Raw genomic sequence first — 15,259 nt, 5'->3', positions numbered from 1 at the left:
TATCCATTTATATGGCTTTAAAACATTCCCCTTGAGAAACTGAAATTCAGAGTAAATTGGAAATAATAATGCTCAGCTGTTAACATGAAGACTCATCTTTGCAGGTGACATTTTTCTTTATAACCCAGAAAAGCTTTCCTGCTAGAAAAAAGTTACCCACAATTATACTCAGACTTGAGGAGAGCTTAGCTGATAATGCTGTTATTAAGATAAATGAAACTCAAGAGCTTATATACTTATGGTAATTCTCTGTGCTCACTGTGAGGTGGCAGTTCTGTAACATGGGTTAACAAAAAGTCATTTCATAAATTCAATGGTATGCTAATTGACTCAGTTTTTTTTTTTTCCATACTTACTTGCAAAATTAAGTAACTAAGCTCTTAACAATAGAATACTGTCTGAACAAGGAAGAAGGAGCTGCTTTTTAGTCAGGCAACGTAGCTATGATAGTGGAATGGATGCATACATTGCCGTGATCAGCCTGTAGTCCTGTATGAGTTAGTCAAAGATAACCTAGCATATCAACTGAGCAGGGACAGATGGATTAGAGGGACGCTAAGTAAGGACAGCAGTGATAAATGAAATCTCTACTCTATCCAGTACCTGGAAATAGATCTGTTTACAGCACAGTGAAGATCCAAATGCTCTATTTGGGATTAAAACCAGACAGCTCACTTCAGAACTTTCCTATTTTCCCGAGAATAAGTCTTTGTTCTTCTTTCACTTCAGAAGAAACAGAAAAAAACCAAAACATAAATATTTTTAATTCATATCTTGTCCTTTGGAACAGATGTTTCTGTGAAAATGTTTTTCTTTTGCCTTTCTGAGGGGTTTATTCATCTATTCTTTTGACTTTTAGGTCTGCTATTTCAGCAGAACGTAGAGAATTACAATGCATTACTTTAGGCAGATTTGGCATTAGGATTTGGATCTAGGAAGATAGTGTTCTCTAGAAAGAGTAGCCATTTTGATGATGAAAACCTATGAAACAAATGTATTTAAGTAATCTTCCCTAAAAACCCAATATACATATCGTGGCACCCCATAACAATGTGAATCCAACTCATCAGTGAAATTAAATGGTAGCAGATCTAGCACTCGTCTCTGCTGCATTACTTGATTTGTCCCTCTAACGTGGGAGTGAGCCTTTGGATCTGCATTTTGCACGTGCATGACTTAGAGAAGTTTGATTTACATCAGGCCTTCTTGGCCTACAAGACGTGGCTCACAGGGGAAGGTCTACAAAGCAGATCAGGTAGAAAAGTGCTGTCAATATTTCAGAAGCTACTTGGACCAAATACTTAACTGGTTGAAATCTTGGGTTGAAAAAGTTGAATAATACTGTTCTAGACTGCATTTCTCTAGTCTGTGAATAAGAATGATATATATAAGACAGTGTTAAACCCCAGGAAAATTACATTCTAATGTATTAGATTTCTGATGGTGCTACCTGATGCTTGTTGAACCTTGTGCATAACTTTTTCCTTTATGCCAATATTTGAGTTTTCCCCCACATTTACAAAGTGTACTCAAATATGGTGGATAAAATGCTATTTTATAACAATCTACCATTGCTTTTTAAAAATATTTGTGTTTCAAGATCAGTTATAACTGTCGGTGTAATAGTATTGATTTAAAAAATTTTAAAACTCTAGTAAGTAGAACCGCTTTAGGCTATAGAGTAAAAATGACCAAGGAACTCTGTGTACTTTATTTTATGTGCTTAACCACATAAACCAGACCATGATAGCAAAAACAATTTATATGTGAAATAATTTACAGTAAAGGTTTAAAATTTACCTTTGCAAGTGTGTTGGTTTTGGCTGGGATAGAGTTAATTTTCTTCGCTGTAGCTGGTATGGGGCTGTGTTTTGGATATGTGCTGAAAACAGTGTTGATAACACAGGGATGTTTTAGTTATTGCTGAGCAGGGCTTACACAGTCAGGGCCTTTTCTGCTTCTCACCCCACCCCACCAGTGAGAAGACTGGGGGGGGCACAAGGAGTTGGGAGGGGACACAGCCGGGACAGCTGACCCCAACTGACCAAAGGGATATCCCAGACCATACGACGTCATGTTCAGCAATAAAACTAGGGGGAAGGTGGGCCGCGGGCTGCTGCTTGGGGACTGGCTGGGCATCAGTCGGTTGGTGGTGAGCAATTGTTTTCATTTGCATCACTTGTCTTTCTTGGATTTTATTTCTCTCTCTTTGTTATTTTCATTACAATTTATTATAATTATTTTATTTCAATTATTAAATGGTCTTTATGTGAAGCCACAAATTTTCTCACTTTTACCCTTCCGATTCTCCCCACCCCCCCCCCCCCGAAGGATGGGGGGGGGGAGTGAGCAGGCGGCTGTGTGGTGCTTAGTTGCCAGCTGGCGTTAAACCACGACAGCAAGCAATACTGTTTCTCTTCTTTCTCCAACCTAATCTTAAAAGCATTGTTTCTTACAGGCAGATATCTGGTCATTAGGCATAACAGCCATAGAACTTGCAAAAGGAGAGCCACCTCATTCCGAATTACATCCAATGAAGGTTTTGTTCCTCATTCCGAAGAACAATCCACCAACACTGGAAGGAAACTTCAGTAAATCCCTCAAAGAATTTGTTGAGGCCTGCTTAAACAAGGACCCAAGCTTTGTAAGTGTCATCTATTTGTCAACGTATAGTAGAGAACTTGACTGGTTTACATGAATTACATGAATAAGTGCAGTTCAGCTTTTCTAATATGGGGCAACATACTTGTGGGCTTTTTTTTTTTTTCTGATACTGTATGTATTTAACATCTCATTTCTATCAAGACTGAAGTCTGGATTTCTTAATCTCTTTATAATGAGTCATTTAACACTCTCAAATGCAGTAAAAAAAAAATCTTTTTTTTTTTAAGAGACCTACTGCAAAAGAGCTATTAAAACACAAATTTATTTTGCGAAACTCAAAGAAAACTTCCTACCTGACTGACCTTATTGATAGGCACAAGAGATGGAAGTCTGAACAAAGTCATGATGACTCCAGTTCTGATGACTCAGATACGTAAGTTCGATGAGTTTGTAAAATACCCTTTGTAAATATAGGAGCCAAGTAGTTATTTTTAGCACATATATTCCTGTGTTCTGTTATTTACAGCTTTTCAGCTTAGCAGCCTTGGTTAACTAATGAGATCTTGATTTCAGTATTGCAAGGGATTTTGTGCAAATAACAGTCACTGAGAACAGTTTTTTCTGGCCCATTCTATACTACTTTCTCTTTTACATAGGGTCTAGGGTCTTTCCTAGGTATAAGGCCAACTGTTACTCCTGTTGTGTGAGCAGAAGGTAGTCCTCACCCTGCATGGCCAAGTAGCAGTGTGCATGTGCACTGTGCTGGGCATTCACATGGCCACCTAAGGAGGGGAGCTGTCTCCTTGGTGGCAGGCTGTGCCTCGTTTTGGCTGAGTAAACAGGCAGAAGCATATCCTTGCATATAAGATAGGGTTAGTGGACAGTGCTTCCATGATAATGGGATTTTGGGGTACAAACCATATTACCTAGGTTTTTTTTTTATAAGAGGGTTTTTTGTTTGTTTGGTTTTTTTCTATCCTTCCGGGAAGGTTGGGCCATTACAGCATGATAGTCATGAAATGTCAAATTATTTATTAAAAAAGGAGAAGTGGTGTAAATATTTCCAGATTTCTTTCCTTTCCAATTTTTACTTCTCTCCTTCAAATTTTGATGGAGCTGTTTGGTAGGTCCATGAGTTTGTTTCCTCAGGAAACCCAGTTATAGATAGTTATGACTCAGTTAAAAAGTTAACTTTGTTAGTCTAAATGTAATTTTGAAAATAGTGGGTATCATCAGATTACACACTTCTGAAAATCAAGTGAAGGGATTGCCACAATTTATTCACAAATGGATTAAATTCCTTATAAGAAAGAAAACGCGACTATTCTCTGCAATTCCAGTCTGTGTGCTAATGGCAAGCATCAGGCTTGTTATGATTTCTTGGCTGCCATTACAGCTGTATACTTGTCCTACATTATTAATGGCTTCATGCCTTCCAGTGATCACAGTTCCAGCCCAAAACCAGGTCTGCTTTGGAAGGTAAGTTACTAGTCCTACAACTGGTCTCAGATCAATTACTAACTGAACTTTGAGGTTACAGTTCATTGTTCCTGTGGAATATCAGACCAGCTTTGATAGTTTGCCATGGGAGAGTAGTGGAACTAGAATAGCTATTTTGAGACAATTTAGTGTTCTGTCTAAGCCTGCTTTCCCCTCCTTTGCTTCCACAGCAGCTCTTGTATTAGATGTGGTAAAAGGGTGAGTTGGTTTGGCATGCTGGAATTCTAACTTTCCAAATCGATAAATATTTTTCTGTTGGATGAACTTACTAGAGCTAATGTATACAAGGAAGGTAGACCTACCTCTTTCAGTGACAGCCAGAAGTTCTATGTGACTTCAAGCAGAAATCTTGGAGAATTTTCTTACACTGATCACATGCTTTTTGACTTGGTAGGCTGCGCTAAAATACTTTTTGTACAATGGCCACTAGATGCCCTTTTAATCGGTGCTTTTCCTGCAAATGACTCTCAATTCACAGATCGGAAAGAAATGAACTTACAGGAGTATACATATGGTAGTGAGAGGAGAAATGTAATGCAGTGACTGATTAGTGTCAGCATAAATATTTTTGGTCTTTTAACTTAGCAGGAGTTACAGAAAAAAATCACTATGCCATCCACAAAAATGAGGCGAAAGATTGACTTAGGTGATGTAGTTTGTAAAAACCATGCTGTACCTGTACTTTTTTAGTCAAATTTTTTTTGAAGTGGGAAATTTACCTTGCCATTGGGCTGGGGATGACCTGTCTTCCTCAAAAGTATTCTAAGCTAGTGTCTTAGCTGTTTTTCTAGGCAAAAAAAGTGAATTAAGTCTTCTAATTCCCCCATCCCCCCTTCCCTAATGATTTGAGGTACTCTGTTAAAGACAGTTTTCAGATAGCAATAGGACACGTCATGTTACTTTTTTATGTAACTTGGGAGAATGTTTTCAATCTGTAATGCCTCTCTTTATTTTTGAAGTTAATTTAACATTTAGTGAAGTATCTTGGTTTCATTTTTTTAATTTCCCCAAAAGATTAATTGCCTCACTTTTCATACTTGTCTTTATACTTAGTGACGTGCACAACAGAATCCCGATTTTGGTCTTGACTGCAGTTTTTATGTTTAGCATGTATATTGAATGAACATGGACAATAAGGAGTAGGTAATAGAACTTCTTAATTTTTTTTCCCCTCCCTTGAAGTGAACCAGATGGTCAGGCTTCAGGTGGGAGTGATTCAGGAGAGTGGATCTTTACAATAAGAGAAAAAGACCCCAAGAATCTAGAGAATGGAGCAGCCCAGCCTTTGGAGTTGCAAAGAAATAAGGTGCTCAAAATATTGACTGTAGTCTAAACACTACTGAGCAACAACTGAAAACATCAGTGTTATCAACATTCTTCACATACTGAACTCAAAACATAGCACTGTACCAGCTACTAGGAAGACAGCTAACTACATCCCAGCTGAAACCAGGACAATAGTCTGTATGGCCTTTTGGTGGTACCTACAAACCCAGCATTTTGTATTACTTCAAAAGGCCAAATTTCATAAGAGATTTTCTAACTGCCTAGGCTAGGAATATATTCTTAACAAACACTCAATTTCCTGTTCTTTTAAATGCTATGCAAGAAGAGATCAGGGGTATAAATTTCAGAATCTCTGCTTGAAGAGGCTTTAAATGCAACCTTGAATCCAGGAGTCCACAGCTGTTGTGAATCTATACCACCCAGGTTGGATTGCTTGGTACTAGAAAAAACTCATGGCAATGATTAATCATAGATTGCTACTTTGAAAAAGATCACCCTGAGCAGGTGTCTCCCTTATACTGTCTCTAACCACAGCTTGGTAAAATTTTAGATAGGACACCTCAAATTAAAGCAGAGGATTACCAGGCCGACACTGTGTCATTCAGTAAAAATCAGTGCCAAGAAGTCTGCAAGCAATTGTGTTTCTTGCTTTCTGGGCTGTTAAGCATGAAGCCCAGTCAGCATCTTTAGTGCTAAAAGGTCACTTCTGGATGCCAGATGTCCTGATTCTCCTCTCAGTTGATCCTGGCCAGCTTGAAAGAGTTTCTGGAGCTTCAATCTTAGTTTGTTTCCATTAGGGATTCCAAAACTGACGCCAGTCTTTCATCAGCCCAATGTTTCGGTGTCAAGTTTCTGTTAGCCTGGTACAGGGCCTTCCTGGAACTGGGAACCTTAAAGACTTGATGCTGCAATTGAAGCTGAAAGTGACCATGTGGAGACAGGCTTTCCACTGGGCACTTCTTTTGTGAATGCTAGAGATGATCCTATTGCTGTCACGACAGCAACAGTCATATTTTTTGTCCTAGGAGATAGGTTTCAGAGCCCTTTATACACCTAGTTAGCATTTTGTTTTCCTTCTGTTCTGCTTCCTTGGGCTGTTGCTGTTGTTCTTGGTCATAATGACTTCTAACAGTGGAGGTAGACACTTCATTTTCTTTGAGGGAGAGAAAGAAATATTCATAGAGAATATTTGTTGATGGGTCACATCTGGGTGAATTTTCTCTTATTCCAAGGATGATACTCAGCTAGTGTGTTATCATGACTAGCACTCCTTCCAGAAAATGAGTGGGGAAAAAAATGAATGGTAGGATCTCCCCCTAAAGAGGAGTTTGAACTATTCCGTAGCTTAGTAGGTATCCCTTATGAATAAAGCTATTTTTGGAGCTAGTCAGCTTCTGAAAAGATAGTTCCTTCTTGTTTGAATACTACAAGAAATACGTTCTGTTACATCATTAAGTCATTCATTGTATTCACTTAAAATACCCTCTCAATTTGATAGCTAACTATTGAAGATGGCTCTTCAACAATATGTTTCTAATGAGATTTTAATTCCTCTTATGATTGGTTAAAACTGGATTTCCCAAGTTTGTCTGAATGGATGAGTTGGGACCCTCAGGAGAGCTGCCCAATAACTTGAGTGAATCCATTTACCTTCCCCCTCCAATTCTGATCTCTGATGTTTTATAATTTATTGAAAGCTTAACATGATTAAAATGGGTGCTTCTCTCTTTGGATGATTTAAGAATCGGCTTAGACCAAGAAATACATGTTTCCTGTCCCAGTAATATTTTGGAAAGATGGACGTAAACTTGCCAAGTAGGAAAGTTGGAATTGTTAAATGTTGTCCCCAGTATACAGAATTCTTACATCATCATATGCTTCTCAGTAACACACTTGAACACAGGTTGTTGCTATTTGCTCAAAAAGCAGGGCTATGCTAATAGGGTGTATTTGCATGTTGTTCAGCTCCATGGCTTTTTTCTTTAAAGTGTGACAGCAGTGGTGGATATTCTGCAAGGAAAAAGGCTGAAACTCCAACAGCATAAAACGGAATAACTTCTGGTTGCTGCTTGTTGTAGAATGCCTTGTCACAACGATAACTATTTCTTTTCCTCTTCAGATATTCACTAGCTGGAGGAGGTACTTCATCCTACTGATGTGCTGTTCCTGACTTTTCTAAGACAACAGAGATCCCTTGGTGTCTGCACTGAAGGCGCACACCCTAATGTTTTTCTGCCCCTCAGTCACTGGAATGTCCTTTGGTGGAAGGACGTTCTTAAATGTGCAAGAGTGAAAATGAAGTCTCTCAGACAGAGGCAGTCTTTTTCAGCTCCTTAAAGCTATAATTTTTTTAATGATAATGCACATATTCCAGGGAGGTGTCTTTTTGTAAACTGAAATGTATATTTAGGTTTGTGATAGAGAAATTGAAGATATTGAGAAACCTCAGGTATCTTGCTTTAAGAATTCCACTGGGAGATGGAGTATGTTTGTTGGAATTGTGTACAGATATGTATATAATGTCTTTTTTAACTGAACGCCTTTCAACGTGCTTAAGGAATCACTGTGTACAAAATGGTAAAGTGCTTTTGTAGATAATGTTAGTGGGGTAAATATTTGACAGGCCATAACTGAGTATTGCCTTGCCTTTATTACATGTACATTTTGAATTATGTGATAAGTGAATCTTGGTTTGGTTTTTGTATGTGAAGGATTTGCCATTGAAAGAGTTAATCCTGTACTACGGAACCTTCTATTCGTACCTCAGCAAAGACACAATTTTATTCTGTTTCTCCAATATTTCTTCCTTTTTATCTATATTCTGAGCGTGACTTTCTAATTATGGTACTACTTCTGGTTGTTTTAAATTTAATACACCTTGTGTCTCAAAGCTTTAAATTACTGTTTTTCCTAAAGAATGAGCTCTTTCATATTTTCAGTTTTAAATTGTGCCAATGCAAATTCTGAACCCTATGTATCGTTCAATTTTAGCAATAGATATTTGTGAAGCTTATAGTGAAATTCAGATGCAATCCTTTTTCACCTGAACATGTTTGAATGCTCACACAAATAAATCTTTATTACCTTCATTTATTCTGAAATATCTCATTAAGATGTTGGCTCTGAGACAGTGGCAAGTATTTCTTCATCATGCCTATTTTATCATTAAAATGAATGTCTTGCAGCATATAAGAAAAATGGTCCATAGATTCTATATTTGGTCTTGTTGCCTAATCTGTGCATCTCTTTACCAAAAGTGATAGACATTAAGACAGAAAGACTGCAAAACTGAGCCTGAGTGTTGTATGCTGTGTCCTATTACTTGTCTCCCCAGAAGAAAGTTACTTCTTGAAAATTCTGAATTCTGAAATTTCCACTATTCCTGTGAGTGCTGACTTACGGTTTTATAGTTCTTGGAAATAGTAACATTAGTTACATGGACAGTTGATTAGATGGCTTTTTTTTTTTTTTTTTTTTCCTCAACAGTATTACTCTGAGGTTTACCTTGGTTTGGTTCAGGTGCTTCTTGTTCTGGTAGCTAAGAGAGCATTTTTGCCTTGTTTTTAATGAAGGAATTAATGATTTTATGTTTTGTGTGATAGTGAGGTAACTTATCTGTTTAATTTAAAAAAAAAAAGTTTTGGAACGAGAGGATTAAAATTTTAAAAGTATAGGCATATCTACTTGGCTTGGTACAAAAAGACGCAGGTTCTCTAACCATTCTGGAAGCTGGTAAGGTTTCCTTGCAGGACTTCATATCACCATGGTAGCCCTTATTCTATGCATATTAATAGCCTTAATTATTAATTTAATAATTTAACAGTAAGAGGACACTGTCATGCTAACAGAGCTATGGAACTTCTGACCAGGTTGAAACAACGGCTGAAAGAAATGGGTATATGTGCACTCATTCTTGTTGTATCTAAGAATATGGCTACATGTTTGCCAGCATAATGAGGTAATGGTTTTCCTTTGTGGCTAAGTGAATTTAAAGTAAATTAAACAGTGCATAAGTTTGACCAATGATTTATAACTCCTCTTTGATTAATATCTTTAAATATGCTGTTTTGTGTGCTCTTAAACATTCAGGATAGGCTTACCCTTGAGGAGACAAATTTAGCTTTGGGGTTGTGAAATGTGCATCTGAATACAATGCAGTGGGAAGTTTACCTGTTGACATCTCAACATCAGAACATTCAGCCATTCAATAAATATGTACTGTTACAGCATATGGAAATAAACAGATGTGTTTGCATTTGAAATATACATAGATTAATGGAAGCTTTTCCCCAGTCATCTGTTAATGTAGAGACTTGAAATTAAAGCAAGCTTGCTGGGAGATGCACAGAACTCAGATTTAGTGGGGAAGTTAAACTTATGGTGCTGGCTGGAATATCGAGAATTTCTCAATCAGAAAATTAAATGAATTCTAAGGTATGCCATTTTTAAACAATCATTTCAAAAGTTACACATACAATTTTTTGAATTGCATTTTAGTTGCATTCCAGGACTGTATGTTGAGGAAATACTTCTCCAACTAGATTGCGGCAGAATTTGCTTGGTGAATGTGTCCCTTGGCTTAGGAGCTTAAGATGAGTCAGACCTAGAGCAAGGGCAATTGGCCAAAAGGCTAGGAGGTTTAGAAAAAGACAAGACCTCATTTATGGTAGAGATGTGTATTTTTATATGTACTATATAGATTATTTAAATATAGGCTATCTTAAACTGAGATTCACTGAAAAAAAGCGTGCTGTATCTTGAATGTAGAATTACAATCATTTGCTATTGAAAAGTATTGATACTTTAAAAATCAGATCTATATTGGTAACAGAAGAGGAGCTTCATTTGAAAGAAGCATGGCCTCAGTTTCTGAAAGAAAAAGAAGTGTATTGATATTTTCGAGAGGTGGTTTCATGCTAAAAACATGTCTGTGTTTTGTTATAATGTGGCACTGATGATTCTTCTGTGCAGGTAGTACTTCTTCAGTCAGTCTTGAATATACTAAGTAAGTGACAAGCTATCCCTATTTATGCAAACATTTAAATTAGTGGAACTGCTTATTTGCCAGGGATTTCAAGATTAGGCAGTAAATAAACTCACTGTTTAAAAAAAAAAATCAGTCATTTGAACTGAAGGCTTGCTTTTTTGTAAGTATCAGATGTGTAATCTATTTTTTTAACTTAATTTTCCTTGCAGTTGCACTTTGTAGTTTATCACCAGTTTACTAAAGGATGTCGGCATGATCGCTATCGTACAGAATGCTTTTGGTGTAATAACAAAGCAGCTCTTTCGCTGAAGTGCCATGGTTCCTTTGCAGCTCCAAACATTTTGTGTATGTCCATGTGGGTATGGACCAAGGAACCAATTACTGCGGAGTGATTTAACTGTGGCGTTCTGCCCTCGCAGTGCAGGAGGGTGGGCGGAGGGGGAAGGTAAGAGCGTGCGCATTGGCACTGAACTGCAAAGTAGCTGGCATGCTGTGAGTTCATGTCCTGCTTTATCCACCGTAACTCCTTCATCTGCCTGTCCTTTTACTGTACTCGTGAAGTGTCTTGCTTAGTGCTTACTACTTTATGTGGTGTTCCGTATTATTTTTTAAACAACGCGGTACCAGTTTGTAGTACTTTTATTTACATTAGCCTTACTTTTAAGGCAATGTATTTTTGCCTTCAAAAATGTCACCATTGGAAGATTATCAGAAGTGCTTATAAGCACAGGTGTAACGCAAGGATCAGTACAAGCGCAAATTATTTTTATTTTAAGTTGCTGGGGAGGAGCTTAAAGCATAGCACAAATCTGCAAGCTTGCTCTTTTTAACTGGATTTTGCAGATGTGCTAGTAGTTGCACTGAGCATATGCAGTAGACAAGTTGTATGTAATGGTTTTCTGCCTTTTTTTAAAGCATGATTACAGAGGACAATTAAAAGTGTATATCTTGTTTTCTGTAATATTGCTGCCTGTTTATAACTGTGTGTTTAAATTTTACTTTTGTCACTCTACACCAACATAATAAACGCCTTGTAAACTACATGACCTAGAAATAAAGAAGGAAAAGTTTAACGTAATTTTGCCATCTGAGTGGTCAGTAAAAAAGATGAGATTTGGGGGTCTTCTCCTCCCAGGAGGGGATGCTCTTGCGGGTCCCTAGCTCAGTTACTGCCCATGTGTCAGTAATGGTAAGCAGAAAGTTTATAAATTGGTGTTCAGTTTTTAATGGTAAAAATCTCAGAATTGGTACAAGAGAAGATTCTTGCTTAAACTCAAAACAACACTTTCTAAGCAAGAATGTTGAGATTTTTTTTTTTTCTTCTGTTGGGGAATTTAGTAAGCTTATATCTCACAGCTGGCCTAACTATGTGGGAAATTTAGTTCTTTTCTTGATTAAGGTTTTTTTTTTATCTACACATGCAAGTGACTTGATAGCGTACTGTTTTGGTTAAATATGTGCAGTTCTCTATTACAGTTTGTCCTATAGTAAGACAATATGCCAACTTACAGATGGCAATGATTTGAAACCTGATTTGTAGTCCCCATCATGCCAGCCCAGTCAAGTTGCATTAGCTTCAAGTCAGACAGCACATCCTTAGTTACCCATAAAACCAAACCGGTGACAAACTGTGTGACAGCTGCCCTCCTGTAATTGTATTTCATTACTATTTTCTCTTGTTAAAAAAATGTGTGTGCCACATTGTTGCCAATTTTTTTTCTCTACCAACTTTTCTCTGCCCCCAGGGGAGGGGGGGGGGTGTTTGTATGTGTGTGAGCTCTAGCAACTAGAGTTGCCTATCTATCTGCATATCCATAATTATGCTAGATTTTTTTTTTGAGGGAGACCACATAATTGTTCCTGTGTAAAAAGGAAAAAATTATCAAAATCAGGCTTTTTGGGTCCTGCTTCTTTCTCTGGTTTGTTCTTGGCTGATGGAATGGTGGGATATTGCCCCTGGTTTTGTCTTTGAAATGAGTTTTCCGTGCAAAATCTCTTTTCTCTAGTCTGAGACCTTTAGCAAGATTTCTGCAATCACAGTGTGTGTTTCCCTACCTGCTAACTTAACTTCTCTTTCAGCCTGTTTCATCTGAATTTACAAAGGCATTGAGGTCTCAACAGTGTTTTTTTAAATTTTTGTGAAAATAGGTAAGCCTGAGATAGATATATTAATACTCAAATCTTAATGAAAGCTAAAAGTTAGACAGCAGAGAAATGGAGATGCTTAGTCTTGTGGAAAAAAAATCCCCAGGAGTCCAGGCTTTGCTGATCCCATTGCCTGTGGTTCAACTTCCTGTGGCAATAAAAAGTTCCTGGTTTTGCTTTTATTTCTTCATTATTTGAAGCTGGCAACTGATTATTCACGGTGCGTAACAACAACAAGAGTAAATCTCTTGGAGTGACGAGTTTGAGGGTTTTTCCCGCTGCTGAAACACGAGAACGGTGTATTTAGTCATGGCTACTAACCTGGCACACAGTGACCCTGCGCGTCTCCTTGCCTTGCTCAAGATGGACAGCAGTATGATGTCACGGTTAAAAGTAAGTAAGTGGTTATGTATTACGGCTTTCTAGTAAACCACGAGTTGTTTTATTCACACACATAAACTTCAACTGATTGTACGATACGACTGTCAAGACAGTCGCTTTTACTCTCTTGCCATGATTTCAGTTTTGGGTTAACCTTAGAACTAAAGAACTAGAAGAATGCTGATAAATGTACTTCTGTTTAAATGACAGCAGTTCGACCAGTTCCATTTAAAAAAAAAATAAATCACACTGGTAAAGAAAGGAAAAAAAAAAAAATCTTACTTAAAATTCTTTTCTGTAGAAAAAATACAAAAAGGTGAAAACGCTGAATGATAAATCAGGTGGATGCACCGAATTTGCATCCACAGCCTAACTAGGTCTCTGCTGCTGTCATGATAAATGAAACATACCTAGAAAAGGTGTTACTGGATTTCAGGAATGTAAATAAAAGCCTTTCTTTTGAGAGCTCAGAATATACTACTGGAGCAGATAACATGAATAAAGATTGAATCCCACGAGCCCCAGTGATCTAAAATAAAATTCAATTTTAGCTGAATTAAGGGCATGCCTCTCAATATAATTTCCATTTAAAAAAACCCCAAAAATACCTTTTTACTGTTACAATTGCAAAGGACAATGTAGGGACCTAGCAGTCATTGGTAGCTGAACTTGTAGCAGTATGGAGCATAGGCTCCTGCAATAGATGTAATAGTTAAGTATTCCCTAACTTTTCACCAGTTCATTTAAGAGAAAAGCTTTCCTATATGTAAAAATGCATATTCAGTAGCCAGCAGTTGTCCCATTTCCCTTGCCTCCCCTAAAAACCCAAAGGAAGGATCTTAGCATGGCTTGGGAGGAAGGGGAGGGTTGGATAGGAATTACATAAATATTTACATAGTTGCAGGTAATCTTAAAATTGTAGAGTGGAGCTATTAATTAGTACATTGATGGTGGCTTGGATTTCCTTACTGTTCTGATGCGGAAGTAGAGCTTGTAAGTCGCTACAGATAGATACTGTTTTACAGCTCAGTAATGATGTTTTGGGGTGTGGGGGGGTAAGGTCTGTAGCCCTTTACTGCACTTAATAGCACCAGTGCATTGTTGCTTCTTCAGCTTTGTTTTCGCAAGCCCGCAGGCTGCTGTGGATTAGTGTTAATCTATGCCGAGTTATTTGGCCTTTAAGTCACTGTAAAGATCACTGTTCCTTTTCCTGGTCAGCCGTGAAGGACTATAGTTCCTGTACATTATTGGTTCGCTGAGGCTGCTGAATTTACTTGCTTTGGCCCTACAGCGCAGGGTCCCTGGCTTGGATCGGATGAGCCTGTGGGATCCGCAACTGGGAAAAAGTTCTTCAGATTTTCCTACTGACTTTCTAAGTTTGTCCTTCATCATGTCATAAACGGCTAGAGGCGATGCTGTAGGGTAGATGTGATTATTACATCCATACTGATAGCCAGGGGAAACAGCCAAGGAAAAGAGCAACTGCAACAAGTTACCTGCCCAGGGGTTTGAAGGTTCCCATGCAGCTGCAGGAAGCATACTGAATTACTTGTTTCCCTTTGTCAGGGTGGCTTGGATTTGGCCATGGGGACTCCTGCTTATCCTCTTTTTGGATGGAGAGAGAGAGAGAGAGAGGTATGTATGTATCTCTTTGGGATGCAGGGCGGGGGGGGGGAACAGAAAGAAGGCTTCACTGTCTTGAAACAGCACTATATGTAATAGTATTGTGAGGTATTTTATTCCCTTTTGTTGTGAGCAAAGCTGTAAGCCATTTTATACATCGCACATAGGTAAGCCGTTAACAAAGTGAATAGCTAGACAAAGAAAAACGAGGGGTAGAATTGTCCCAGCTTCATTCCCCATATCTATATTCAGGCCCCCTCTGCCTAGCACTGTTTCCTCAAAGGCCTGTAACAGGGACAGATGTGTTTCCAGCATGTTGAGCTTCTGTTAATGGAAGTTTTATGTCACCCTTGTGAGGAAATGTTTCTTCATTTCATCAAAGAAAAGCATCTAAGCAATAGCAGACTTAGTGCTGCCAACCTTCTGAGTGGGCCAATAGCTTACCCGAAGTACAGCGTTAGCGAAGGTCAAAGCCAGGCATACGGAATGGCTGTTCCTGCTGCTGGTTGCATCTGTCGCTCTCTGTGTACTGAGCACTGGGGGGAGAGGGAGAGGCTGAAATGCCAACAAGAAGCTGAAAGGTGTGTAGCGGGCAGGATGAAAACTTGGGGCTTCAGGTGTACCCCCAGCTTATAGCAATTTAGTTACCAAAACACTCTACAAATTAATCACAGAGCTGCGGTTCTCGTAGCATACAGGTTTTCTTTCAAGTTTGTAAAACAAAAAGCAGAA

The 15,259-nt window shown here is 38.3% G+C and overlaps 1 protein-coding gene across 1 annotated transcript in view; it reads left to right on the top strand.

The window, feature by feature from the left end:
- Positions 1 to 5,437, top strand: part of STK24 (serine/threonine kinase 24) — a 52,599-nt gene extending 47,162 nt beyond the window's left edge. Inside the window, exons 6-8 of the mRNA XM_010578336.1 lie at positions 2,459 to 2,644; positions 2,892 to 3,037; positions 5,287 to 5,437. Coding sequence (XP_010576638.1) covers positions 2,459 to 2,644; positions 2,892 to 3,037; positions 5,287 to 5,437 — 483 coding nt within the window. The remainder of the gene's footprint in view (positions 1 to 2,458; positions 2,645 to 2,891; positions 3,038 to 5,286) is intronic.
- The last annotated feature ends 9,822 nt before the right edge of the window (positions 5,438 to 15,259 follow it).

The sequence above is a fragment of the Haliaeetus leucocephalus genome, unplaced genomic scaffold, assembly GCF_000737465.1.
Source record: "Haliaeetus leucocephalus isolate CR32 unplaced genomic scaffold, Haliaeetus_leucocephalus-4.0 Scaffold626, whole genome shotgun sequence".
NCBI lineage: Eukaryota > Metazoa > Chordata > Aves > Accipitriformes > Accipitridae > Haliaeetus > Haliaeetus leucocephalus.
This window is presented reverse-complemented; position numbering and strand designations above follow the sequence as displayed.